The following is a 27,403-nucleotide window of genomic DNA, read 5'->3' as shown; positions in this document are numbered from 1 at the left end:
CGAAATTTTTCCAGTTGGAAAATACAAGTGTCTGGACAGAGAGCAACCTTCTTCATTCACCATGAGTGGCCCTGTCAGGGGAACATGCTGCGCTGCTGTCATAGCCTTCTCATCTGTTCCTTTTTGTTAAAGTCTGGCCTTGCAGAGCATCCTCTCACGGGCTCAGTGGTGGCCAAGCTGGTACAGTCTAAGCTTAGCAGGACCCTGCGTTGGTTTCTCCCTCGTGGGCTGAAGCAATGAAAGCAGTACCTGCTGGCAGGAGTACAGGGTCACAGGGGAGAGCTGTAGCCAACCAGAGCAGGATTTTTGTTGTCTCTTAGTTTGGTGCACTTTATTTCCCTGCCTGTGTGGGGCACATAATATGTTAATATGTGTGAGCACAGAATATGACTCAGCGTGACGAAGGTCAGGAAGCTTTCACTTGGTAGTGTTACTTGGAAATCACCATGCGCTCCGACTAGCTGGGAGCCACTGTTCAGCAGAGCACCAGGATTTGTGTGTTGCAGAACTGAGTGCCTCTAATTGCACAGCACCCCTGGGCTCAGCCTGCCTGAAATCCTTTTCGTTCAGTGTAATTTATGTTAGCCACCATTGTTCATGTCCACATCAGGCACCATTGTTTGCATCTATATGAGGTTCCTGGCTTTCAAGGCCAGCAGAAACGATTAAGTTACCCAGACTCAAGCGTTTCTGCAAATTTCTTCCAGACTGATTTGGGCCTTTCTTTTCATTTCTCAGAAAAATCGCTATGAGATTTATGTTGGTCTCCTGAAAGAAGGGGTGAAGGAGCTGCTAAGTGGAGGAGAGAATGATGCGCCAGGACTGAAGAAATCCCACTCGAGTCCCTCATTGAATCAGGAGTCTCCAATTAGTGCCAAGGTGAAACGCAATGTCTCGGAGAGGAAGGACTACAGGCCAGAAACACCCAGCATTAAGCAGAAGGTCACTTAGGGTGGAAATGACAGCTGGGGGAACAGCCATGCAGCAAAGTACCGGTGGTCAAAATTTTTTCATTTAATAACCTGTCATTCACAAAAAATAAGTGCATCTGCCTGAATGGGGTGTTAGTGACATTTTCTATTGTATATTTTGCTGTTTCTGTGCAGATTGTGGGAGATGTCTTTGCTCCTGCTTTGCTTTGCTTTGTTAATTTATCATTTAGCAATTGAAGCATCGGGACTTTTTTGTGTTGTTCTGTTTCTAAAGGAGCTGGGGGAGGGGTAGAGCGCTGTGACATATTTACTGTCTCTTCCCCATTTATCTCCTCCCATCGGCACGTGGCTTTCATCTCTCAAGTCACTTGTCACTTTATTTATGTGGTGGGTGGGAAAAGTAACTGGACAAATGCTGCAGTGCTGAGAATGCAAGCTGTAGCTGTGAGAAAAGCTGTGCAAACAGGCAGCTGCAGAAGGCTGTTTAGAGCCTAGGGTGCTGGGAACACTGGTTTCCTGACAATGCAGAGCATGTTGGTGCTGGTACTTAGCAGCAGGTGCTACAGTAAATAGTCACTGTTGCTTATTGTTATTGCATTGACTCTGGACCCATGAGTGCAAAGGAATGAAACCTGGAAACTGCTGGCAATGCTGGGGTGACAGCATTAGAATAATTTGTTTGCTTCTTTCCAAGCAAAGAGTATTCTCCTGAGTTAGCAGGCTGGGGAGTATCCAAACCCATGCTGTCTCTGCGGTCAGGGAGATTAGGCATTACCCAGTTGGAATGACTACCTGGGCTTTAAATTTATTTGCGGAGGAGGCTGCTGTAGGTGTCAGCCATTAGTATTGTAATTTAAAGACGAAGGGCCTCTGTGTAGTTTTTAACTATACGCTCTCACTTAGCTGCTATGTAGAGCCTTATGATGTATCGTGCCCTGATACTCCCCCTTCTAGGAGTTTCGTTGTTGGTGTGCACAGATAGGTGTTCGCAATTTCTCTGCTAGTGACAAAGCACTTTGCCTTTTCTCTTCAGGAAGAGATTCTTCTCAGCTCTCCATTCTCCTGCTTTAGCTCACATATAGATGAAAGAGGCTGGTGCAGACTGGAGAAGGGGACAGATGTGCCCTCACTGTGGGCCAGGGTTTGGTGCTGTCCTGGCTACTCTGTGTCTGGAGGCCAGCACAGGGCAGCCTCAGCTGTGGCAGATCTTACCCTCCACCCACAGGGAACCAGCCTGCCTTGCAGCTCCTGCATACCCTGTGCCAGGCTTTCAGAGTGGAGCGCAGGACAGGGACAGACCACCATGAGGAGAGCTTTCCGTACCTGAAAGCCTCCTGTTTGTGCCACAGACCCTCAGGGTGGCCAGCAGTCTTCAGGCACAGGGAGTAGAAAGATGATGTAGAAATCATTTTCTTGCTTCCTAGCCCCTCTTGCCTGGGCAGCATCATGGCTCTGCAGAGAGTGCTGGCTCACCTGTTACTTAACACCCTGGGTTTTTAATCTCAGGTTTGATTCTGGCCTGCTGGGTGAGCTCGGACTGGTCTCTCCCATTTTGCCTCACCCTTCCTCTATGTGGAGGACAACCAAACTAGCCTTTTCTGCAGAGCACCTTGGGAGAGAATGTTGAAGGCCAGTTGAAAATTGTTTGTTGCTGTATTTTTGTTGTGCCTGGCACAGGGCAGCCTTCCTGGTGGATGTGATTCTTAATGCATAAAGAAATGTCAAGATCAACGCAAGGGCTGTTTAGAAATGCGCTGGTGTTTCTAGCCCAAGTAGTCGAAGGGCCACACATCAAAAAAATTACGACCTGAGTGGATTTGTGCTCTGCCAGACTTCCCAAAGGGTCCAAATCAATTAATCTAACTTACTGAACTGCCAGTTAGTGGGCAGGTCAGGGAGTGATCGAAGAGAGAGGGACGTTAACAGGGGCTGCATGACTTGCCTCCCCCACTGAGGACCACAATGCAACAGCTTTCCCGGTGTTGTGCTCACCCTTGGCTGTAACGAACATGTTGCGGTCTCAGGTACCGGGAGGTGTTGGAGCAAATTGATCCTTGCAGCTGCAGCCCAGCAGCAAAACCAGATGGGACTGTTTCCATGTGTGATACTGGGACATGTGCACGACTGGCACCTGTGACCACTCTGTGCTAGAAGCCAGGAGGTTGCCCCCCACCCCTGGCAACATCAGTAAAAACTGCAGAGTCCTGAATAGAAACTGTCAGTGCTTCCCCAAGTGCTGGGGCTTTAGAAGTTGTGCATGCTTACTACAATGGAGCAAACGTTCAGTCCTCTTCTTGAAGAAGTGCGATGCCTTCTTCTGCCGGAGCCAAAGTGATGTGGTACAGCATAGTGGGTTAGGAGATTCAGTGTAGACAGGTGCATGATAGTGGTCACTGGGAGAGATTGTTTGAATTAATCAAGTATGGTACATCAACAGCTCATGGAGGGGAAACAAAGCCAGGAGATACCTGCAGCTGTTCATCGTGCTCTGGTGGTTTAAAACAAACAAGCAGAAGAGAAAGTAGAAGAAATTCATTCGAGGAATGCTGAATGCACATCTGAGAAGAAAACTTGCCCTGTTTTAGATAATGGTGTTAGGAAGCATGCAGCAGAAACAAAAAAATGTGCAGATTTGTAAGTGGGTCCTGCTTGACCGTCAAGGCAGGGTTGTCTAGGTGAGCTTTTTGAAGGCAGGCTGGAACATGCCCAGCAAACCTCTTGTGATTACGGAGTGCAGTGCTTTAAAAGGCAAAGAGGTGGCATTTGACTTTTTTTCCCTGGCTTTTAAAATATTCTGGTTGCTGTAGACTGCAGTTAAATTCCTGAGCTCAGAATGAAATTATTCCTGTAAAATGCATTTCCCAGCTTTGACACAGAAACTGGATAATTCCTCTTCAAAGTCATTGCAAAGGAGATGATTTGAAGCAATACGAAAAGTCAAAAAAGTGAACTGCAAAAATGATAATACTTTTTTTCATTATTTATTCTCTATTTCCATGTATACTTTTAAACAGTTTAGGGTATATTTTTTTTTAAGTTTCATCTGGGCTTAGCAAATGCAGTTTTTCACTGCGTTTTTTTAGTCATTAAACATTTGTTGAGCTTGGAACACTCTTGGTCCGAGTCAGATTGCTGAGGCGTGCAGATTAGTTTACTGAGAATTTGTCAGGTTCTGCTCCAGTTTTAATTAACACCATTTTGCTCCATTGCTTTATAAATTCTAGGCATCCCATGCACCCATGTGAAAATGCACATTTCGGAGGCCAAGAGAGAAAGGTGATCCTGTTGTGAATGAATAAGGCTCTTGGACTCCCTTGGGAATAGGATCATCTGCTGAGCAGTACTGTAATTTGCTTTTTTCTCCTCCCTGATGCTATTGTAAAGGATGGGTGCAGATTCTCAGGAGGTCTCAGCGTGCATATTATTGGGTGGCACCACTGAGAGTCTGGCCAGATAGCTTTGCATGGTACCTGGTACCCTGCCTTTCTTGGCTGAAATGCTTGCCTTTCGCAGAGATCAGTGCTTGACCTCTGTGACTCAGGAGCTCTTATTGCAGTATGTAAGGATACCCTGCTGGTTTCCAGCTCTCCTCTGGGATCCACCATGCACCTGAACTCTGTATCAATGGAGGAGCCTGCAGCTTTCTGGGGGTGCTCAGTGTGAGCAGGAGTTCCTGGCAAACCACTGTGAGTGTGTGTGCGTGCAAGCCAGCCTTTGCGTTGGCGATGCAGGAAGGTGTCATTCTTCCCTGCCATCCTCCCTGCTGCAGGCATGCAGCCGTCGTTCAGGCAAAGCCTCTGCCTGCATGTTGAGAGGGGGGATGCAGGGAAGGGAGCAGGATGGGGACAAAAGGCTCCTCGCATCCGCCCCTCTCCAGATGCATAGAGAGGTCCTGGAGGGACCTATCCTGCTCTGAAGCATTGCTGGTTGCTAACCCTCCAGGCGCTGGACCATCTCTTCTCTGGCTGAGGGAGGAGAGGCAGGAGAGGACCTCGCTGGGTCTGCATCTGGCAGCAGAGAGGCGAGGGAGAAGGACAAAATTGCCTTCCCCTGTTCCCACTCAGCAACCAAAGCAGGTGAGATACTCTCCCAAAGCCAAAACTGCACTGTCCTCTGTGAGTCAGCAGGATGCAGGGGTCTGGTTGAGATGCTTGTCGTGCAGCAGCAGCTGTGAAAGAGAATCTCTGGGCTAGCTGTGTGTTTGTGTGCATCTTGCAGATAAGTCACGCATGGACCAGTGAACATGACTACAGCCTTTAAATCTAGTATTTATGTTGTGTCTTTAATTGATGTAGAGAGATAAGTCAGCCAGCTGAGTGATTAATGCAGTGGAGCTGTGGGGGAATGCCATTCAGCTATGATGCCAACTCAGTTTTTCATCTGTAGCCAGCCACTTGTAAATGGTTACCAGAAGCTTTCTAAGGGCTTGTAACAGCGCATCCCTTAAGCACTTTCCCTCTGATCCCACCTGCTCCCAGGGTGCGGTTTGTCCATGTTTGGGGGCTCATGTGGACAGCGGTGCTCAGCACAGCCCTGCTTTGAGCAAGAGTTTCGACTAGCAGACCTCCAGAGACTGGAATTGTTCAGTGACTTTTCACAGCTCCAGTGCCTTCTGGTGACAAGGCTGGTTGTTTTGACTTGAAACAGACAATAGTTTTGCCTTTCCCCGATAGGGGAGTGAGGTTCTTGCTTGATTAGAGCAGCCCCTTCAGTGAACAGGTGCTTATGGCAGTGGAGAAAGTCCAAGGTGGCAGGGTTATCACCAGGCATCTGGAGGCATTAGATGGCAATGTTCTCCCTGAAAGCAAGGGAGGCTTTTCTCTGCAGACGGTGCACCACTTGCCGTGTCTGCATTCTCCATCCCTAAATCAATTTTGGCCTTCTTGCAGTTAGTCTGACAGCTCCTCCTCCTTTTCTGTCAAGCTGCTCCTGTCTGTCATCTTAGCACCTCAGCTGCTTCTGTATAACAGGTCTCTTTTCTTCCATGCTTGCAGAAATCCAGAAAATTTGACTGTCCCGTCTTGCCTTGAGAAAACCTGCTCTGTAGCAGGGCTGTGTTGAATGGATAACCCTGTGAACAGCTTTTTCATTCTGCTCGTTGGTAGCCTGTGTTTCCAGCCACAGTTATAGCTGGGAGGTGTGAGATGGAGTTTCAGACTCCTGTATCCCCTGGTGTTATGCTGCAGGGACGCAAGGACCCCCTAGTCTCCTTTCCGAAAGTCACAGAGGTAGAGGCAAGCCGTGCTGTGGGGAAACTGAAAGACTGTTTTGCAAGGAGTTGTGTACTTTCCAAATCAGGTCATAAATTTTCCAACCTTTTGGGGAGCTGTGTGTAAAAGAAAAAAAAAAAAATAAAAATTAAAAAAGCCTTTTTCAATCAGTGTCCCCCAAGCACGGAGAGGTGGTATCCAGGTTCTTGGAAACACCGGCTGCTTTTGTAGAGGCAAAGGCAGTATACACACCTTATCTAAAGCAATCTTCCAGGTTGCTGCTTGTTTAAACTTTCCCCAGTGTTGCTCTCCCCAGGCTCTGGGACATGACATCAGCTCTGAGGGCAGTTATGAAGTACACATTTTCCCCAGAGCATGACCAGAGCTCCCCAGTGTGTGTTCCCAGCATCTGATATCTAGGCTGCCTAGAGGGGTGAGCCAAATAAGCTATCTCAGAAATTTCTTTGAAAGAGCTGGTCTCCAGCTTGTGCTTTTTAGAGGATATTTTTAGTACATATAGAAGCAGTATGCCTCCTCTCCTCTCTCCCAGAGCTGTCCCAGCAGCATAGGTGTAGTATAGTGAGCTGCTTCACCATATGAGACCTGAACATTTGCTCCAGCAAGAAGAGGCTTTGTCAGCCTCCAGGGAAATGGTACCACCTAAGCTGAGCACCAGTGCACAGGCAACAATACTGTTGGAGGACAGGCAGAAAGCCAGTGCAACCTTCCCTGGCTGGTCACCTGCTGGGTACTGTGTGCTCGAGCATTGCCCTCAGTCAGTGTTGGGGGTAATTAGAAATGCTGGCTTCCTTTTCCACCTACACTGTGCTTCTTGAGGAATTGTTCATACCACCTGCTGCTTTTCTTCCTTGTGACAGCAGCACCCTCATGCAGGGGTGCCACAGTCCTGTTGTTAGGAGGCTGGTTTAAATAAGAGTAAGGAGGATGGGTCCTGGGAAATGTGTCCAGATCCTGTCTGGGACTATCTGCTCTCCTGTTGGCACCATCCAGTTGAACAGTGAAAGGAGGCAGGCTCAGCCCTGCCTGAGAGAAGGTACCTTACTTGTTCATTTTGTTAGCTGCATTGAAGCTGTATTTTAATTATTTATTAGAGCACTTCCCTTAGCAAATGCAAGCAACGGCTTTCCCCAAGGCTGCACCAATGACCTGACTTTGCTCCCGTGGTCAGGAGGAGCAAATTTAGCCCAGCCCAAAGCATTGTCTGTCCTCCCCTTTGAACAATGAAATACTCTGTAAAAATTAAAAATGTTTAAACAATAAGGGAGCTCCCATGGCATCTGCTGTTAAATGTGTGCCAGGAATCAGTTGGGGTACAGACCAGAGGCTTATTTGGACTGAGAAAAAGTACATCACTTAGCAAGGCAAGGATTGAAAGTGTTACAGACTAGGAGGGCAGGATTTTTCTCTGACATAAACCATTGTAGTTAGTAGCCACTCTACAGCAGTGGTTCTGTATGTAACTCACCTGAATGAGACCAGCACAACAAGATAATTTTTATCTAAGCAGGCAAGGTTTCAGCTTTACCTTGGGCCAAGTGAATATCCTGGTGTAACCACAGAGAAGCTAGCCAAGCTGTCATGGAGGCTTGTTTGACACAAAATTCTCTGACTCCCCTGAGCCTCTTGCTGGGAGAAGGGAGATTGATGATATCCAGTCTGTGTCACTGCACAGTGCAAACTCTATTGGTGATATAAGTCTTAAATCACTTACACACTTATGAAAACTTCATAAAGACTGTAGGATGAGAACTGGGGTGGATTGTGTGGGGTTTTTAATTTGTACATATTCATGACAACTATGTCCTCTTACTCGAGGCTGAGATTATAACTTGGCTAAAAGAACAGAGTTTTCTGGCAGTTTGAAAACTTTAAAATCACTGCTCTTTGCGTGAGGAGATTATAACTTGGCTAAAAGAACAGAGTTTTTTGGCAGTTTGAAAACTTTAAAATCACTACTCTTTGCGTGAGGTACAATCTGAGGCTTACATTACTTGGTGAACGTGTTTAAGTGATGCCTATAGATGTGTGTATGTATTTCATAGGTATAGTATGGCTTCTGTGGCTCAGCACTCCAAAGCCTGCTGTTCTTTTCTAAGGCTTATTTTGGTCAAAGCACTTCAGCAGCTGCAAACTTTGTTAGGATGCTTGTTGTTCTAGTTGTTCTCAAATTAGGTTAAACAGTCATCAGAGCTTTCGCAGATTTAGGGTATCCCTTGAGCTGCCTTGATCTCCATGTGTTGTCCACCAGGGGCTGCCTGTTGCTCTGCATGTTGAAAGCAAAGGCGTATATTTGAGAGTCTAAGCAAGGATTACTGGGTGGCATTTTCTGCTAGGTTAACGCTGGGCTAACTCTGTCCCTGTTGATGTCAGCCGATGCCTGCACCAGGAGCATCTGTGCTGACTTCTTCTGAAAATCACACTCTGGGGATCTAATACACAGCTTTACTTCTGAAAATGTTGACCTCACTCTGTGAAAATTCAGCAAGGGGACATCATGTCCAAAAGTGTCCAAGCAGGACAGGTGCCTGTGATGTCTCCTGCAGATACAGCTGTACAGCAGTAGTGAGGGTTTCTTTCTGCAACTGTACAGATTTCCAGAAGAATGTCTGGCTCATCAGCAGGGAAAGGAGCAGCGGGGCTGGAATATCGTTCTCGGGCATCTCGTAGACCTCCCAGAGGTTTCCCTTGTGAGGTTTAAACAACCTTTAAAAAAGTTGCTGGTTGAAGTAAAAAGACATAAAGAAACCCAGTGGGTTTTCCTGTTGTGCTCTAGTCAGGGCAACACTAGCATTATCTGCATTTTCCTTGGAAAGGGAGAACAAAGCCTAAGGGTGGGATTCTTACCTGGAGTCATAAAACTCTTTTATGCAGTTACCTTGAAGCACTTGAGCAACCTCAGTGAAGCCATGCTTTTGTACTTCACTGGACCATGGCCAGAATGATTGTGTCTTGCAGGACTAAGACCCAAGTGGACTGCAGCTCAGGATGGAATGAAGAGAGACATCCCCATCACCTTGCTTTGGGCGAGCTGTAATCCTGTAATCCTTTTTCAGGCACTGAGCTTCTTTCTTGGGTTACCTGCCTCCCATAGTGATGTAGTGGGAAGATGAGGGTGAGCACTGTTGCGCTCAGAGTCGCAGTTAGGAGTGTCATTTGCCCTCCACCTGAGCTGTTGCAGTGTTATTTTCCTTTAAGCTGAGAAAGGGGACTGAATTTTCAGTTATCATTGTGTGGTACCCATATGGGAAGAGTAACTTGTGGTAGTGCAGAAAAACATTTTGCACATGTGTGTACACACACACCCTGTGCATCTCCTGTGTGCAGACCTAACCTTACAGGGCCTGACAGCAGTCCTTGCAAAACCTTTCCTCTGGGTGGCCTCCTATCCCTTTTGCCAAGTGTAGGAACCTTGCTTCTGATAACCTTGAACTCAGTTTACTCTCATAACTGAATTGCTGGAGTGTTTTTCATGCAACACACTAGAGACGCAGTCCCGGTCTCACTGCTTTGTGGTAACTTCTTGGTCTGCTGTGAAGCAGCATTGAAGTAGTCACTAAATCTTTTCCAGCAGCGTGAAACTTGCTGCTCTGACTCTTGGGGTGGTCGTCGTCTCAGGTTTGAGGCTGTCCTACCAACGGGGCACCCCATTTTGTCCCTGGGAATGTGCATGGCCAGGAAAGCATACTCCTCAGTGGTCAGAGTCAGAGCTGTGCAGACTTAAGTCAAGCCCTGGTTCATGGGAGATGTTTCCACGTGCTGCTGATGTCCATAAGGACTCAAACATATACTTGCTTACACAGAGATGCTTTCCTGAAGCAGAGTTGTCACTCTTTTCTACAGGTACCACAGGATGCCCTCCCTATTCTGCTTCATGTAATTGGTACTAGAATGATAATTTCCTGATAAATGAAGGCACTTAATCAGTCCTCTTCCTCTTGGAAGAAGGACTTTTGGGGATATTGTTATATCATTTAAAATAATATTTTGGAATTTAAGTTTACATTGCTTTATTTTTCACTTGAGGTGACTGTATATAAATATTTTCCTCTATTTTATCATTGCTGATAAAGTAAGCCTATGGTATACAGACAAATAATTTGCCTTTGATGTATTGAGACTGTGAGATATAAAGTAGACTTCTCTCTTGTGTCCATGTTCCTGACTATAACTCTGTTCCTCTGTGTTTTTATAAGTTGGAATAAACGTTGCTTACGGGCAACAGAGAGCCTGCAAGCTTCCCAATAATTTTTATGTAATTGAAATCAAGCAACCCTAGTGAAGGATCTCACATATGTATAATGATATATGTATATGTACAAACTTTAGAAAGAAATAAACCAAATGTATTTCATCTTCTGCAGTTGAATGTTTTTTTTATTGGAGTCCTTACTGTTGCTTCCTATGAGTAAGAACATGAAGGTGGCTTTACCAGCTCATACAGCAGCCTCTGGCTGTCTTGCTCAGGAAGATACAGACCAATTAGCTGGTGCAGCCTTTTCCCAGGTGCACCCTTCTGAATTCTGGCAATCAGCAGTTTCAGGGTTTCCTAGGCTGGAGACTGCATGTACTGCTTGCCTTAGAGAAACACAGTCTGGACCTGAATATCTTTGCCACTGCAGCCACACACAAATACATAGCAAACGCTCCTTACCGAAGGAAGTGTGAGGAGGCATGTTGTTGGGGTAACTAGCGGAGCTGGTACTGCATGCACACTAGCCCTGTGTGACGGCAGCTGGAGCGTGTCTCTCTTCCCTTTGCACCTCTGCAAGAGGTGGCTTCCCCTCTGGGCTGTTACAAGGTGTGTGGCCTGCAGAGTTACCACTGCTTAGCTGGGAAGACACACCAGGAAGAGAGTTAGGTGATTAAAAATGGGTTTACTGCACATGGGTTGGAAGAGGGAAGCTGCAGCAAACAGCTCTTCAGAAATGGTTGGGAGTTGATCTCAAAATTTTTATGAGGTAGTTTGTTTGAGGGCACTGTCAAGGTTGGGAATTGCTGTTGGCCTGGTGGATGGGAAGCAAGGACCCATGAGAGGCAGAAAATTTGGACACTAAAGAAAACGGGGGAGTGCAGAAAGACAGAGGTGGGAGTGAGTAAGAAATGATAGCTATCCAAAGTAAGAGGAAAGAGGCTGTACAACACACAGAAAGCAAATAGCCTTGTGCTTGCAGTTCTTGGATTGGACATGGCTCAATGTGGGAAGATAGGATACTGTGTGGAGAGTAACAGAGCAAATGAAGAGGATGTGTCCAATACCAGGTGGGGCATAGAGAAGCTTTACAATAGGGCTGGCAGCTTGTATTTGGAGACAATGGCAGGAAGACATGTTTTTTCTTACCAAGACCTGTGTGAACGTTTGACCATCTTGAGATGATTGTTTCTTTGTATTTTTTCCTCCTAGAGACTCAGCGTATTGCTTTTAGATGAGAGGCAGACCTCCAGCATTTGGATAGTTATGCGTGCTTTTTTTTCACACCACGATGCAGGATGTCAGATTTTTTCATTGCTGTTCCATCTTTGTTACGTCAAAGTGCTCAGGGTTTTTGTTTCCAGTGCATGCTCCTGGATTAGTACGTCTTTTATGAAAAGACTAAACAAAGTGGTGGTGAGGATGGGTGGGAGTATTTTACGAAGATGTATTAAATGCCTCCTTGAAGCCCAAATGAATGTTTTAACCATGTCTGAATGTTAATGGCAGTGCTGCTCACCACATCTTTTTCCTATTTTGTCTTCCTAGCTGACAAAGTCAACGCTGAGTGTTTTCTAGTGATTTTCTGCCTGGAATCATTACTCATGTCACGTTGCTCACAATGCATTAAACTAGAACAAAATCACGGAAGAGGTGCAAAGTGAAAGACAGATGCATTTATATTCTCTTCATTGTCCATTTTCAGTTCAAGTTTCCAGTACAGAATATAATTATCAAGGGAGCCTGAAAGGTCTAGCTTGTGTCTGCAGGTGAAACTTCCACAGTCCACAGAAGCTACACACCTCTTTGGCTTTTTACGAATAATGTAGCACAAGAGAGTGGCTTAGCCCAAAAGTAAAGCACAACTTGGTCTGAAATTGTCATGGGTATGTCTAGATTAGAAATGAGAGAAAAGTTCTTACCCAGCAGAGTGCTGGTGTACTGCAGTGCTGTCCTAAACAGCAAGGAAAGGGCAAAAATATCCAGTAACTTTTAAGGTAGAGCTTGAAGGGGAATGGTACGATGATGACCCAGGTTTTCATCTGTCAGGCTATTGTTCCAGCAATTTCTTTCCACTGCTTTGCTGCTAAGTGGATGTTTCTCAAAAGAAATTATGCCAACCACTATACTAGCCATTTTTTTCATAAAAAGGACCATCCTAGAACACATGAACTGCCCAACAGCTAGCCATCATGCCAGGTTTGCTGTCATGGTCATGTGCATTTTAGGGCATCTCTTCTGGTCCCATTCCACAGCTAGTTTTTTGGTGGATCAGGTACATAGATTATGTGGGTCTTTGTTTTGCTGGTCTGCTCTTGACAACAGGACACAAAGACAAGAAGCTTAACTGGGATGAGGAGGAGGGATCAAGGCTGAGTAGCCTGATTTGCCTCAAACAATGTGTAAGGTAATGTGTTGCTGTTATGAACTAGAGATTCGTGGGGAGGTTTTGTCCCCCTGTACCCAGGCAGGGTGTATCAGTAATACTGTATAAGGTTGAGATTGCCCCAGTAACAACTTTGGAAATGCTAGACTTTGGTACAGATGTTGCTGAATTGGGCCAGTGAGGAAAAAGTAACAAGGGACATGTGTCTTAGGGAGGAGCTTGGGCAGAGAAAGGGAAGTACAAGGGTGGCAAAAAGGTTGTTCCGGAAATGGAAATGATGAATAAGGTAGAAAATCAGGTAAAGAACAAAGGATGGGGCAATATTGTGAAAGAAGGAGTGCAGGTGCCTACAGACAACAGTGACGCTGACTTGCAAACCCAAGCTGGTGGGACTCACTTTTGGGCTTTCCATCAGGTCTATGTCTGAAAAACATGGTGTGAGAGGGTGAGCTGCAGAGGGATAGATTTCTACCCTGGTGATAGGTCATGTAGGGACTGAAAGGTGGTGGATTTGTAAGTGAATAGTGGATGTGTGTGATTCATAAGATTTAAGAATGTTAGGTTACAGCTTTATAATTGTGTGTAATAGGGTGGAAAATAGTATAGTTGCAGATTAGCAGTAGCGGTGTATTTATTTGATAATCAGTAGATTGATTACTTAATAGATTGATCAGTTTCTTAGTAATATGTTGCTTAATCACTAAACACTAGTTTCCTAAATCAGTTACACCTTGATCTTGTAATCTAAATGGAGGGAGTTGCTTCTTGAAATAACAGTTACATGGGGAGAAAGGCTCCAGGACAGTTCTTGTCTAGTCTTAACTTGCTTCAGCCACAAGTTCAATGACTTAGATATCTAACTTCAAGGATGCTTGCAGGAATATTTGATAATATTTTAATTATGCAGGAGCTCTGCCAATGACCATAAGCCACAAGCTCAAAAGGTTGAGTCTTGAGAATGCAAAAATAACAGTAAAAAGGATGTATTGGGAAAGCAAGGTCTGTGAATTAAAATCTCAGGGACAGACTTTTATAATGCACAAGCATTGTGTTTTCTCAAAGAACAAATACTACTTGTCTACCTGTGTAAAGGCACTGGTGGACCTTTATGTGTGTGATCTTGAAATACAGAAGCACCTAGAAGACTGCAGAAGAAAGCAGAATATAGTACCGGGGACTGAAAGCTCTGTGGAAAAGATGGCAAGGAGGGTTTGCCCAAGGGGAGAGCAACCAGGAACTGTTTGAGAGCCAGAGGCAAGAAGAAAACTGAACAAGACTAAAGAAAAAGCGTGGGAGGCAACTGAACAGTACACAGATTCAGTTATCACTTGGAAAAGGCAATCCATTAATAAGAAAGGAAAAGCCACCTATGAGGGTTGCCCAACGCCTCTCTGTCCAAGTGCTCTTTTGGTGAAAAGTTCTCATTGTTTGCAGAGACACTTTGAACACTGTCAGGGCTGCCATGGGGTCAGGAGAGCATGCTGTGTGCTGGCCTTCAGGGAAAATTGCTCAGAGTTAGCCAGGATAAATATTCTTTCCTGTGCTTTGTAACTTGGAAGACAGCAGCATCCCTGGGTCTGTGTGCTCTCTGCTGGATTGGGAGTGGCTTTGCTGGAAAGGGCAGAAAAAAAAACCCCAAACCAAGCTGAAGCCTGTTTTCCCTTCACCACAATACAGAGATTGTTCAAAATATGTGGGTTTGGGCGTGTGGGTGGTTGTTTGTTTTCTTCCCCCCCAAAAAATGTCTTTGTTAGCCAGAAATCATCTTTCTGATCTGCCTCAACTTTTGACGCTGAGCTCAGAAGTCTGCAATACAGGTGCTCTGTCACCTCTTTAGGAAGGTGAATAGTCAGCTTGAGCAACCTTCTCCTCTCTGCCCAGGTGTCCAGTTTAAAAAAGCACACTTTCTCTTTACAGGGCAATTCCAACCAGATTTGTTAACAAAGACAGACGTGTTTCTGGACACTTGTTGTGGGTACAGTCTTCAGTACCGACACACACCCTGTCATTTGAGAAGAAGTAGTTTTGATAGAGGTGATGACAGGGATGCTGCTGTGAGGGTGGGTGTGGAGAATGCTCCTGTCAAGCCAGAATTGTATGTGTGATACCCAGCTCTTGGTGCACACTGCTTCCCTTCCCATCCCATCCCACCCCATCTGGGGATGAATTGTGCTGGGCGCCCCATAAATACTGAGACTGGGTTGGATGGAGCCAGGGCTATTGCCACCATAATTACTAGAGGAATAAAGACACCAATTACTGCACCCTTGGTTTCTCCCAAAGAGATGCTTACCGTGGCAGGAACTTGGAGTGGGCTGTGCCTGGGGTGGGAATACTCTCCATGTCTGGGCTAAAGCATCCTACTGGGACAGTTTTGTGGGGGCCTTGTAGCCAGCCAATGATAGCAAGTACAGTGTAAAACCTGAGTCCCTATTACCACAGCCATACCCACGCTGCGTTTCTCAGGCAACTGAGGTGTGGGTGGCAGTTAGAGGTTCTAATTGTTTTGGGGGGGAAAAAAGCCCATACACGCACACACAACAAAAAAAAAAAAACACACCAAAACCAAATGCAGTGCTCTTTCTGTTTAGCTGCAATTTCTGACTGCACTTTAGACAAATTGTCAGAATCCGCATTCCTGTTGGCAGGGAGCCAGGCTCCCCTGCACGCTGATTAAACTGTGTGTGGGCAAAATGTAGGTAGATGATGGGGACCTGGTACACTGAAACCTTGGAGAGTTTTGTTTTCCTTTGCTGCTGCTTTCTTTTTCTCTCCAAACTCATTGCAGTCTAGTTGTCTGACCATCCCTCATTGGATCTGTTTTGGGGCCTGAACTTCCAACTTTGGTGCTGAGAAGAACCATGAAGCCACAGAGGCAGCTGCTCGTGGTACATAACCCCCATCTGCTCGTTCAGGTGCAGGTGAGCAGGTAACCCTCTGAGTTACCTGGAGAGACCTAAAATGTTGGGCTACAGCAATATAAAGGGAATTTTTGCAAATGTATGGGAAACCCTCTTCTGTAAAGGGACCAGCCAGCCAGCAAAGCACATGCTCTTGGTCCAGCTTCAGCCTCCCCGGGAGCTCCATCTGTGACTGCTCCTCTGAGGAGCATGGCTTTGCTTCAGTGAGCTATGCTGCCCTTCTCCAGCCTGGGGTCTTGGGTCCCCTCCAGCTGACACCACTGGCAGCTGCCCAGGAAGCACTGCAGCTGGGGAGTTTGAGACATTGGCTTTCTAGTCAATCTGCTGCTTAAATATCTCAGCTGTAGAATTTCCACTGCTTTGTGTATGAAGACTGGGGGCCATTCCATTGTACCCAGGATACATCTGCCTGTCATGGTGGGCACCCTTGGTTTATACTGTCTTGCTTGTTCACTAACTTTTCATTTGGTGTCTCATTATTTCTCTTAGAGCTTGTCAGCACACAGTCAGGAAGGTAAGATGAGTTGACCAACTTTTGGAGCCGCAGCATGCATTGGGTGGAGACACTTTTCAAGAACATAAAGGCTGAGGTCCACTGTGATTCAAGGTCTCTCCACTTCCATATAGGAGCTGATACCACTACAAAGAGCTTGACTGGATGGCTACACCTTAAGTGAGGTAACTCTGCTTTAAAATGCGTGAGCTGTACTGCACCGAACACCTGTGTGGGCATCCCAATTCAGAGACAGAGTGGCCTCCGTGCAGCCCGACTTCTAGAGCAAGGCAAGCTGAATCCCTTTTTTAAATCTGAACATGCAAGCTGAACCCTTTTTTGAATCCCACAGCAATTTGATTATCTTTAGCTAATTCCTCTTGAACTTTCTAAGAGATCTGGCACAAACAAGTCCCTAGAGGTATTTTGCAGCCCTCTGGGCTCTTGCTGCACTTGTGATTCATCAGATGTGTCTTGATGTTTAGCTCAGTGTGCAATCTGACTGATGGGGCCTCCTTGCCAAGCTTCTGGAGCTGCAGAAGTCTTGCAGGGCTTTGCATGTGCCAACCGTGCAGTCTGGGGCTCAGCCTCTCATGATTACGGAGAAGGGTCCGGTCCTCCAGGTAGGAGCTGCCTGGACGCTGAGGTGCCGGCTCCAGCATACTCCGCCGTGATCTGCCTCTGTGCCCAGGAGCCAGGGAGGTTTCACCTTTAGCTTCCTCAGGAGAAAACTAAGGCTAAGGGTGTGCATGCCAGTTCTGCCTGTACTATTTAAACTGCAAACTCTCCAGGGCAGGGGCTTCGGCCATGTACATTCAATGGTAATAAATATTAATCCTTGTGATTTGCAAACTGCTTGGCTTTCAAAGACTGGTGTGACTTCAATGCAAAACACAAAAGGCCTGGCACAGTGTTCTATGAGCCCTGGGGACAGTTTAACTTGTTCAAATGTGTACTTGGCTTTGAGTCACAGATGTGATCAATCAAAGGAGCAGTCTTTTCCCTCTGACTCACCAAGGCTGATTCCTTGAATTTGTGGGGTTTAAATATCCACTTGAATCAAGCATTAAGGAGTTTGACTTGAAAAATTCTGGATGCTGAAACTACGGTGTAGGCAACTGACGCCAGCTCCAGCAAGGTCAAGAAAAGATAACTTAGGTGCTAAAGGCAGAGGACGTCTACTGGCTTTCCTCAGCTGAGAATTGAGCTTTGTGGGCAACGAACTGTAGATTCATTGGGGTGCCAAGCCTAGAAAACTTCCCCTGTAAATTTGCTCTGATCCGTCTCTCATCAAAATGGCTTTTAAAAAATGAAGAAAACCAAATCCACCTCCATGAAATGGGATTTTCAGGTTTGTCATTCCACTCCTGGGGACCCTGATTTTGCCAAAGAACAACAAATGAGAAGGGGAAAAAAACCCCTGTGCCCCTCCTTGTTCATTCAGGTACCTCCTGTTGAAGTACAATTTTTTTTTCCACATTTCCTCAGCCAGTATACCTTGAGGCCTGGTGAGTCCTTGCACTGTCCCACCTCAAATGGTGAAGTGCTACTACGGTTATTGCTGTTCCTCTTTTGGCTGTGATGAGTGTGAGAAAACACTAAATTTGTTTGGCTGCTGGTTTTACTTGTAGTGTTTTCTCCTTGGAATATGTCATCCCTTGCTTATCTGTGCCCCTCAGTGCTTTTATCGTGTTGACCACATCATATTGTATTCTCTCCCCATGCTATTGTCCTCTAGGTGGAAAATGAAGCACAAAAAGCCCAAGTAACTCAGTCACCCAGGAGTTTGTGAGCACATATGGAAGGTGAATTCCCCTCTCCCAGAAAAGGCAGTGTATCACTTTGTGTCACGCTCCTTTTTTAGCTGCCTCAAGTACTTTGACAGCTTCACCTCCTTTATGAAGATCATCCCTTCTTGGTCTTATCCTTCATTCCTGCTCTCAGCTTGTTTAGTTCTGAGTTACCATTAGAGAAAACTTCACAACTGGCTGAATCTCTGCAATTACTACTAACACCTCCAGCATTTGTGCTGCTCTCCTAGCTCAGTGTGAAACCCCAGTTTCAGACCAAGCAGTAGAACTGGAGGGACGATAGTATTTCCATCTTGATCTGAGCGTGAGCATGTAAGTACAAATTAATTCAAGTGATTACAGGGGTCCAGTTGCTCATCTGTTACATTGGATGAAAAGGTCCTGGGTGCCACAGTGGCTGATTGTGGTATGTCGTCTCCAGCTGGGTACTTCAGTCACTTGTGTGACAGTTAAAACAATATAAGAGAGTGGATTTCCAAGGGTTCCATGGTAATGATTTATAGCTCTGTAATCTCGTAGTCCCAGGATGCTTGTAACCTAAGAATACAAAACTCTGAATGTTCTGATAAAAATGCAGTGACATCTTGCTTACCCGAATGTTGTGTTTGTCAAGTACTTGGCATCTCAGAGAATCAGGGCTGAAGTAGCTGTGGGATTCAAAAGTTCTCACATACTTCTACATGTTTGGGTTTTTTCCCCCTTTTCTCATCCTTCTTAGTTCTAATGATACACTCATTTCGTGGAGGGGGGAGGTGTTTTTGTCAGATTCTTGTCTTTACCTGCAATATGCTGTATACTTTCCAGGGAAGTGGTTGAGTCACCATCCCTGGAGGTATTTAAAAGATGCTTAGATGTGGTGCTTAGGGACATGGTTTAGTGGTGGACTTGGCAGTGTTAGGTTTACGGTTGGCCTAGATGATCTTAAAGGTCTTTTCAAACCTAAATGATTCTATGATTCTGTGATTCTATTTGTGGTCACTTGTGCTACAGTCATCACCTGCGTTCAGAGTACTGCTATGCTAAGCAATGTGTAAGCCTCCCACACCTCCAGACTGTGGCCTTTGGGTATAAACCTTTGGGTTTATACCCAAAAGGTTTATACCCAAGCTGAAACTTGGAGGTAAGAGGTTTATTGGACTTTTTGCCATTAAATGCTAATAATGGCTGCAGAGCATGAAGATTAGCAGACAAAATAGTTAGGAAAGACAGATAAAGACAAAGAAACAGGTACACTGTGGCCATTTGCTCATGGTCAGAACATTGTTACTGTTAACTGTTCTTAATGCTGTTGTTATGCACAATAGAAAAAAATAGGAGCTACTTGGATTGAGGGTGGAGGCCAGCCCTGCCCTGACAGTGGCTTCCATCTTGCCAAGTAAGAAAAGGAAAGCACAGCTTCAAACAAATCTAAGCACTGGTCCCTGTTTTCCTGCTTAAGCATAGCATAAATTATACAGCATTGGCCAAGTCCCCTTATTAATTTCACTCTGTAAGCAATCATAAAACATTTAGTTTTAATATGAAATATTCAAATTCTTCTCTGATTGTTTTTGAATTCTTCATGTATAATTTAAAGAATTTGCTAACATAGAAATTATTAAACATGGATATGTCAGATTACAACAAAGCTAAAGTGGAGGGACAAGGATACTGAAAACCAAAGGTTTTACCAAACTATAACAAAATTATTTTGAGTGCAAGATTTTTCCTTGGGTAATGAAAACAAGAAATAGTCCCTGATTTTAAGGCTAGAAGTGACCTTGTTGATAATGTGCTAAAGCAAGTGCTGCTCAGTCTGGAAAGCACTGGATGGGGTTATTATTACTGGCATTAAGCTGTCATCACACCAGATCAGTTGCCTGGCTTCGCAGTGCACTTTGGTGACGTGAGTCCCAGATTTTGCAAAGGGCGCGCCAGAAAATGTCACCCTATGGTTCCCACACATTTGAGCTAGGAAAAGCCCTGATGGAAAGATGTCAAGGCATCTACCTTGTGCCTAGGTAAACTGCTTTTCACTTGAAGAAAAACGTACCATGCTTGCTCTGATGTTGTGTCTCCAACATGTGCCATGTAGTTGTAAGGTATTTGTACTGTTGTGAAAAACAACACAAGAACTCCAGCAGGATGAAAGTGCATTGTTCTGGTCTCTCCCGGTGCTGTACACTTACTGGCTTTCTATGTGTGTCTCCATACTGCCTCTCTTGAGGAGGATGGTGAGGTGGGGTGCAGAGGGAGAGCTTTCAAGGTGAAAGCCCTCCTTGCTCCTTCATGGACCTGAGCTATGTCTGAAACCCACCAACTTTTCCAGATCAGATTTCCTCTCTGACTCTTTCCAAAACACCACTGCCCCCAGATTCGTACATGCATACCACCAAGAACATCCAGGTCCTGCATGCTTCTGCTGACCCACAGCATGCCAGCACATAGCACCCTGCACCGAAACACCAAGCTGCAACGGGGTGCAGTGCCTCTTTGCTGCCACACTCCTCACCGTTTGCCTGCTGGCTGTCCTGGACTCTCTCTGCTGGCTGCAATGCTCTCTTGTCAAGATGTTGTCTGGTCTCATCTCAGCCCGGCTTATTGAGGTACCTCGTTCTTGATTCTCAAGCTATCAGCGCCCAGATTGTTCCCTGTTAGCTCTCCTACTAGCGGCACCCTCCTGGCTGCCCTGAGCTGCACAGGGCTGTTGGGAAATCTCCCCCATACTCAGCTGGCAGGCAGGGAGGGGGTCCGTGACATGCACCATGCACTGAGCACAGCAAGCCCCCTCTGCCAGGCGCCTGCCTGCGCTGCTCTGCTGGTGCTGCTGGAGGAGTCAGTGGGGTCACTGTGGTAGTGAGCAATGCTCCCCAGAGACAGAGGACCAGCACACGTCCTGTCTGGGCAGCTGCACGGTCCCGTCTGGCACGGCAGGGATGAGGGATCAGTGGCTGCGGCTGTGGATGCCCTTGGGGAGGGAGGGGAAAACGCAGGAGCCCCACAAACGTGCCAGAGCAGAGCTCAAAATGTGCTGCCAGCATGCAAAAACTCCTGTCACAGTGCAAGGGGCGGTGGCGCTCTGCAAAAGAGGCAAGGGAAATCTGCTGTGGGAGGGCTTGAAAGGCAGAATTGACTGAAGGGCTGAGAAATGGGGAAGAACAGAAACTCAGTGCAGTGAAGAAGTCTGGCTCACAGGCACCTGGCAAATGCTCCCAGCTGTCAGAGGACAAGAGAGTGGGGCAGCAGCGGAGGCTCACAAGGAGTGCAGGGGTAAGGGCAACCAGGGAATGCATGGAAGAAACATCGGCATCTCTGTCCCTTGCCCCAAGCCTTGGCCTCAAGGTCTTTTGCTGGCATCAGTGTCAGCAAATCATGAATCTTAACTCGGAGCCCAGAAACAGATCCCACATTGCTTCAAGCTCCCCGCCTGATTGTCTGAATTGTGCCACAGGATGATGATGGGGTTGGCAAGATAAGAGAGGGGGCAGAACTTGCTAGATAGAGCTTGAAGTTCCTTGTTGGCCAAAAAAAGTTGCTGCTATGATTATTCACCCTTTCCAAGGCTATTAGTGGGCTGTAGGCGTATAGGGTTTCAAGAAAAGTGTTATCCGTTTAAAAGCCAGATAAAAAAATCACCAACCAACTATGTTTCTGAATAGAAATAAGAATTTCTGGAAAGCCAAACACCTATTTATTATTCTTGAGAAGCCAAGTACTTCTGAAACAAATGGCTCTTTGTTGCTTCTTGTAGTTTCAAATCTAATGCAGTTGCAGGAGAGGACAGTTCAGTGGTAGGAGCTTTCACATGGATTAGTAGCACAATAAGCCCAGGAGCAGAGGGAACAGTTTGTGCATTGCATCAAAGCAGCTAAGAAAGGCATATGTGAGATATCACCTCCCATCATCCATGCAGGCATACATCTCAATTCTTTCTTCCCCAACTGGCTCCTGCTTCAGGGGGCAATGAGGAATGGAGCACTGTGTTGGGAATGCAATCACTGATTGCAGAGGAAAGGGCAGTCCTTGGTAAAGTGGTTATCATTCAAGCCTTGTGCCTGCTCCAGAAGAGCCAGGTCTTAACATTCTTCCTTAGCAAAGGGAAAAGCAGGATGAAGTGGGGCAAACCACTGTGCATTTTAAACAGCTTTGATTCTGAGTTGGAGTTTTATGTTAAATATCATGATTCATCTCTATTTATTTTGTTAAGCAGTGAGCAAGCAGAAAGTCTAGCAGCTGAAATGATGTGCCTGAAAGACTCCTGGCAGGCAATGCATCAAACAAGTATTGATTAGTACTGCCACAGGAGCCATTTTGCACAGTAAGACCTTTATTCTTTACTCTGACAAATGCTCACTTAGATGTAAATTAGTTGAAGGTGTCCTTCTCTCACACTGTAGGGCTGAACTGGTAATGAAGGTTTGCTCTCCTAAGAGCAAAAGTGTAGAAAGCATAGCAAGAGCCATGTGGAAAAAATATGGCTAAGATTCCAGGGCTCCAGGAGGTTGTTTCATCCTTTTAAAAAAAGAGGGAGAGAAGAGGAAACCAAAAGTTACCCCGAGGGAGATGGCCCACTTTAGTGGGCTGAAATGGCCAAACAGAGGCTTGCTGGGAACAGCCTAGCCTCACTCACCTCCTGTGGAGCATATTGTGAAGGAAATTAAAGGTGAGAAAGGTACAGTGGAGGTGCTGTTATACCGTTTTAGCCTTGCATTACAGGGGGAAACTTCCCTGCATTTCCCCAATAGTGTGCATGTCAGTACAATGGATGAGCCAAACTTTGCTCTGCCAGAAGGGATCAAGGGGTTAGGGATGCTGCCCTTGATACCTTCCACCAAATGGTTAATGCCTCCTTAATTTTAAAAATATTTCTAAACTCAGTGTAAACATCTGACTTCAATTTCCAGCCACTGGTTCCCATTGTACCTTTCTCTGCTTGATTAAATAGCCTGTCAGGATCCAGAATTTTCTCTCCTACAGAGGTGCTTTTGCACTGCAATCATGGCCTATTTAGCTATTTCTTGAAGACCTAAACAGATTGAGTTTTACACTTCTCTCAGTACCGGGCATCTGCTCTGATCCTAACCTCAAATGGCCATTCTAGGTTTCTCAATGTCCCTACTCATGGGCGCTTCAAGTACCATTACAGGACAGTGTGCGCCGAAACAGTATTACATCTTTGGTTTCCTTCATGTGGGGTGCAGAAACACAATCACAATTCTTGTCCTGCCCCTTGCCTTGCTGCAGAGACTTTGCAGAGGCACTGCTCATTACCTGGTGCTGATAGCCAGAACAGAGCATTATATTTTTAATGGGCTCCATGGTGGCCTCTGGATGAATTTGCTCAGGATAGATGACCTGTTGGGCTTTAAGCAACCTGAGCTTCTTTTTGCACTCAGCTATGAAAATAGATGGTGATGTTATGTCTGCTGGCATGATGTTGAACTAATTGTTCACTGTTTTCCCCAAAGAACTGAGGTATGCAGATCTCGTTCTTGCATCATAATTGAAACCTTCTCCCAAATTCATGAAGAATACAGGGTGGTGATACAATCAATCAGTATGACCCCATGCTTGGCTGTTTGTAAAGGCTGGATGAGAGGCACCTTGCTGGTTGTGCCTGGAGAGATCTATACATGCATGATTTTCAGTCTCTCTGTGGGCAACATACCCTTGATAGCTTGCATCTAATGCCATCTCCCTCCTGGAATTAATCAGATCAACAGTGAGTTCCTGAACTAGGTAGGACTGCAGACGATGGCAATAGGTGCTGTGCTTAGTCTGTCAGCAGCTCAACACACCCATAAACATCAGCCCAATATATTGGAAACCTCACAAGTGAACAGGAGTTAGTAGGGTGTTGAGTACAACAGCTGGGCAGAGGTGATAGCTGGGCAAGGTCCTGGGTTTTCATCCCATAATGAAGCAGACATTGCTTAAGTACCTGCAGCTTGCGGCCAAGTGCTGACAAGAGTCACTGCCTGCCCTGGGGATGGGTGTGTGGCAGGTGAATCGCTCCAGGGCCTGGATGGTGACTCTGAGTGGAGGGTTCTGCTGCAGCTCAGGTGAGCGACAGTCCTGCTAGGTTGCCAAGTGGGCAGTGAAAACGGGGGTCTTTCTGCTCCTCTTCCTCATGCATCCAGGGAGAGCTTTCAGCTCTTTCTCAGATGTAGTGCTGTCTCCATTGCCCATGGAGGTCTTGGTCTGAGGCTCCTCCTGTACTGTACTACCTTAGTTCTCATCCCGGCAATATGCAAATACCTTGCTAACCTGCTGTCGTGGTTTCAGCCCGGCCGGTACCAAAGGACCACGCAGCCGCTCGCTCACTCCTTCGCCCCCCTCCGGTGGGATGGGGAGGAGACGGAGGAGAGAAAAGAAAAAGAAACTGGAACCTCGAGGGTTGAGATAAAGGCAGTTTACTGGGACAAACACAAAGAAATTACAACAACAACAGCGGCACTAATGAAAAAGTATACAAAAAGAGTGATGCACAGTGCAACTGCTCACCACCCGGGACCCGACGCTCCGCCACTTCCCCCACCGAAAAACAGAGACCACCCCCCGGCCCGCTCCCCATTTATATACTGAGCATGATGTCCCATGGTATGGAATAGCTCCTGGGCTAGTTCAGGTCAGCTGCCCCGGCTGTGCCCCCCACCTCCCAGGTTCCTGTAAAAATTAACTCTATCCCAGCTGAACCTAGGACACCTGCGAACTCTGTATGATATGGATTTAGTTTAGGTTTAGGTGACTTAAGACTTTACTGTGGTCAGATGCCCAGTCCATCTCTTGGAAGGGTGTTCCTGGACCTGAAATGCAGCAGTACATCCATGTTTCATCTAAGCATGGTTCAGCTTGCACCACCAATGCACCTGCAGTTGCCTTAAAACAACAGTGCTATGAGGTACACATCCTATTATGTCCTGGAGTATTAGATTGTGCAGGAGATTATGGGGCAGAGAAAGAAAATGAACCAGTCTTTTCCAAACCACTGCCTAAATCCACTTTCTATCTTGGAGAAAGTATTTTATTACAATGCTTTGGCTGCACTGATTCTGAATGACTTCAACTCCTTTGGCTTCAATGCAATTTTAGGCCTGGCCAAAGCTAAAACTGTATAGAGCCTGTGCCTAAATGCATTTTGAACTGAATCTGGTGTGAAATATAACAATTTTAGCATAGTTGTGTGACTTGTATTCTCTCAGATGTTATGTTTTTTGTTTGTTTGTTATTTTTTTTTTCCCTTTGCAACTAATTATTTCAGGAACAGGTGGCAGGGGAGAGGGTGAATGCATCTATAGAGACATGTTCAATCTCAGCCATTTAAACAGCAATTAGTTGTAATGTCTTCCAATTTATTAATTTGTGCAGGGTCTGGTTTCATAAAATATTAATAAGAGCTGGACAGGGAATTTAACAGCAACGAACTACCTATGCATTTAATTGAGAATTCAGCTTATTAAATTGTAGTGATAGTACAATTTGAAGACAATCCACTGTGTAAACTAATGTGACCTCACCTATTTTACTCTGTTTATAGTCACTGGGAACTCTCAGTACTTCTTTGTTGTTCTTGGGAACCATTTTTACTTCACAGTTCAGGTATTAATTTCTTCTATTAGGGGCAGGCAGAAAAATCATGGAGAAGCACAGAGCAGCAGTCAGTTGGGGCACTGGAATAGGAAGACCTGTAACTATGGACCATCAGCGTCTAATTCCATCATTAATTTTGCAGGAGAGGGGTCAGAAGGGACACCTGCAGTCAGATGTACACACTGACTGCAAGGACTGACAGCAGCTGGTAGGGTCTCATGCACCACACGCTGCTCTGCTTTGCCTCCATGGTACTACCTCTTCACTGCTCAGTGCCATTCTTTGCTATATACATTTCTGGGCTCCCTCCCTGCAACACCTCAGGTTTTTTCCTGCTACATGTGGATACCAGCAACCATTAGCAAGATGCTGTAGGGCTGGTTCTTCTACATGGCTGTCTAAAATGCAGTAGGAAGGAATTTCCAAGGACCTAGCAGCACCTTTACTGATTTTTCTAACAGTACAATCGGCCAGCCCACAAAAATGGGGCAAGGAGGGGGCAGGGGAGGAGCCAACACAAAAGATGGAGCAGGTCTTATAGATGTATGGTCATATTTTTCACCAGCAGTGCTATTCAGGCTGTAAGCTCTCAGCGCTCACCATATGGAAACCCTTTAGGAAACCAGACCCCACACTTGGTGGTGGTAGTACATCATCGTTGGCTGCTGCCCTAGTCCAGCTGTTTTAGACATCTCTGACAATGTGGCCCTGTTGGTGGCAGCGACAGAAGGTGATGGGACCTGGAGGTGCTGGAAGGATGGTGGCCACCTGACGGGCTCGCTGGGAGTAAGGAACTCCAGTGTGTTATAGCCAGTGCTGCTGAACCTCTGACTGAGAGGGGCAAATGCAGGCCTGTCCTTCTGGGAGCTGGCAGGCACTGCTTTGCTCTGTGTTCACCTCTGCAACAGCCTAGTCATGGCCCTGGGGTCACTGCAGCCCCTTTCCCTGTCTGTCTCCAGCTGTTGCAGGTGTCTGCAAGCTGCATGGTGCTGCCTGCCTCTGTTTGAGCCTGGGGCAGAGACAGAGGGTATGGCCAGGCAGCACGAATATCCCATGTTTTAACCCACCCACTGAAAGCCCTGCTCTGTGACGACACTCAGTGAAGGAGATAGAGAGCAGCATCTCCCAGGAGATGGGAAATTTTCAAGGAAGAAGCCCTCTTTCTAGACCTGACACTCATTTTCTTGCATTAAAAACTGGCCAGACATCTGTGTGCGTTCACCCAGCCACATTGCCAAAAGCCAGAGGTAGGAATGCAGGAGCTGGCCAAGACCCACTGTAGACTGAGCTTTACATCTGACTCCAGCTGCGACGAGGAGCAAGTGCTGCAGAGGAAGGTGTAAGAATCCTCCAGTGGTTTCTGGCTTGGTTGGAGATTCCTGGAGTCTGCAAAGCTGGCCCTGGGCTGTGCTACACTACTGCTGCCACCATGCTCCTTCTCTCCTGCAGCACTTGTCCAGAGAAGCCCAGCAGAGGCAGTAAACTTTGTCTCATTTAGCTTGTGCAGCAAGTGTGACTGCCAACACCTTCAGCAGAACCCATCCTGGCCCTATGCCCACATACTTTGTGTATGTCCCTGCTACAACTCGACCATCCCTGCCCTGGGCCACACAGGACAGGAAAGGAAACCTTGGCAAACTAAGGGGAAAGCCCTTCCTGGGTACAGCCAGGGACACAGGGCTGGCTCTGGGGTGGGTGTCTGGGGCAATAACTGTGCTTGCAAGAACAGGGGCTGACAAAATGGCCACAGCTATCCTTTACAGGGTCAGGGAAAGGCATGCTGGTGGCTGCTGAAGGAAGAGCAGGGGGTGTGCCCTCCCAGGGCTTTTGGTGCAATGCCAGCTCTGGCATCCTCCTTCACCCTGCCAGGT

At 46.3% G+C, this 27,403-nt stretch overlaps 2 protein-coding genes across 3 annotated transcripts in view; both read left to right on the top strand.

Annotated features, from left to right (window-relative positions):
* PSD3 (pleckstrin and Sec7 domain containing 3) overlaps positions 1-10,514 on the top strand; it is a 120,588-nt gene extending 110,074 nt beyond the window's left edge. For both annotated transcript variants that reach the window (XM_049795262.1, XM_049795264.1), the window contains one exon: positions 739-10,514. In XM_049795262.1, coding sequence (XP_049651219.1) covers positions 739-951 — 213 coding nt within the window. In that variant the 3' untranslated portion in view covers positions 952-10,514. The remainder of the gene's footprint in view (positions 1-738) is intronic.
* LPL (lipoprotein lipase) overlaps positions 950-27,403 on the top strand; it is a 64,673-nt gene continuing 38,219 nt past the window's right edge. Inside the window, exon 1 of the mRNA XM_049795279.1 lies at positions 950-995. Within this exon, the coding sequence (XP_049651236.1) occupies positions 959-995 (37 nt within the window). The 5' untranslated portion in view covers positions 950-958. The remainder of the gene's footprint in view (positions 996-27,403) is intronic.

Source organism: Accipiter gentilis, chromosome Z, assembly GCF_929443795.1.
Source record: "Accipiter gentilis chromosome Z, bAccGen1.1, whole genome shotgun sequence".
Taxonomy (NCBI): Eukaryota; Metazoa; Chordata; class Aves; order Accipitriformes; family Accipitridae; genus Astur; species Astur gentilis.
This window is presented reverse-complemented; position numbering and strand designations above follow the sequence as displayed.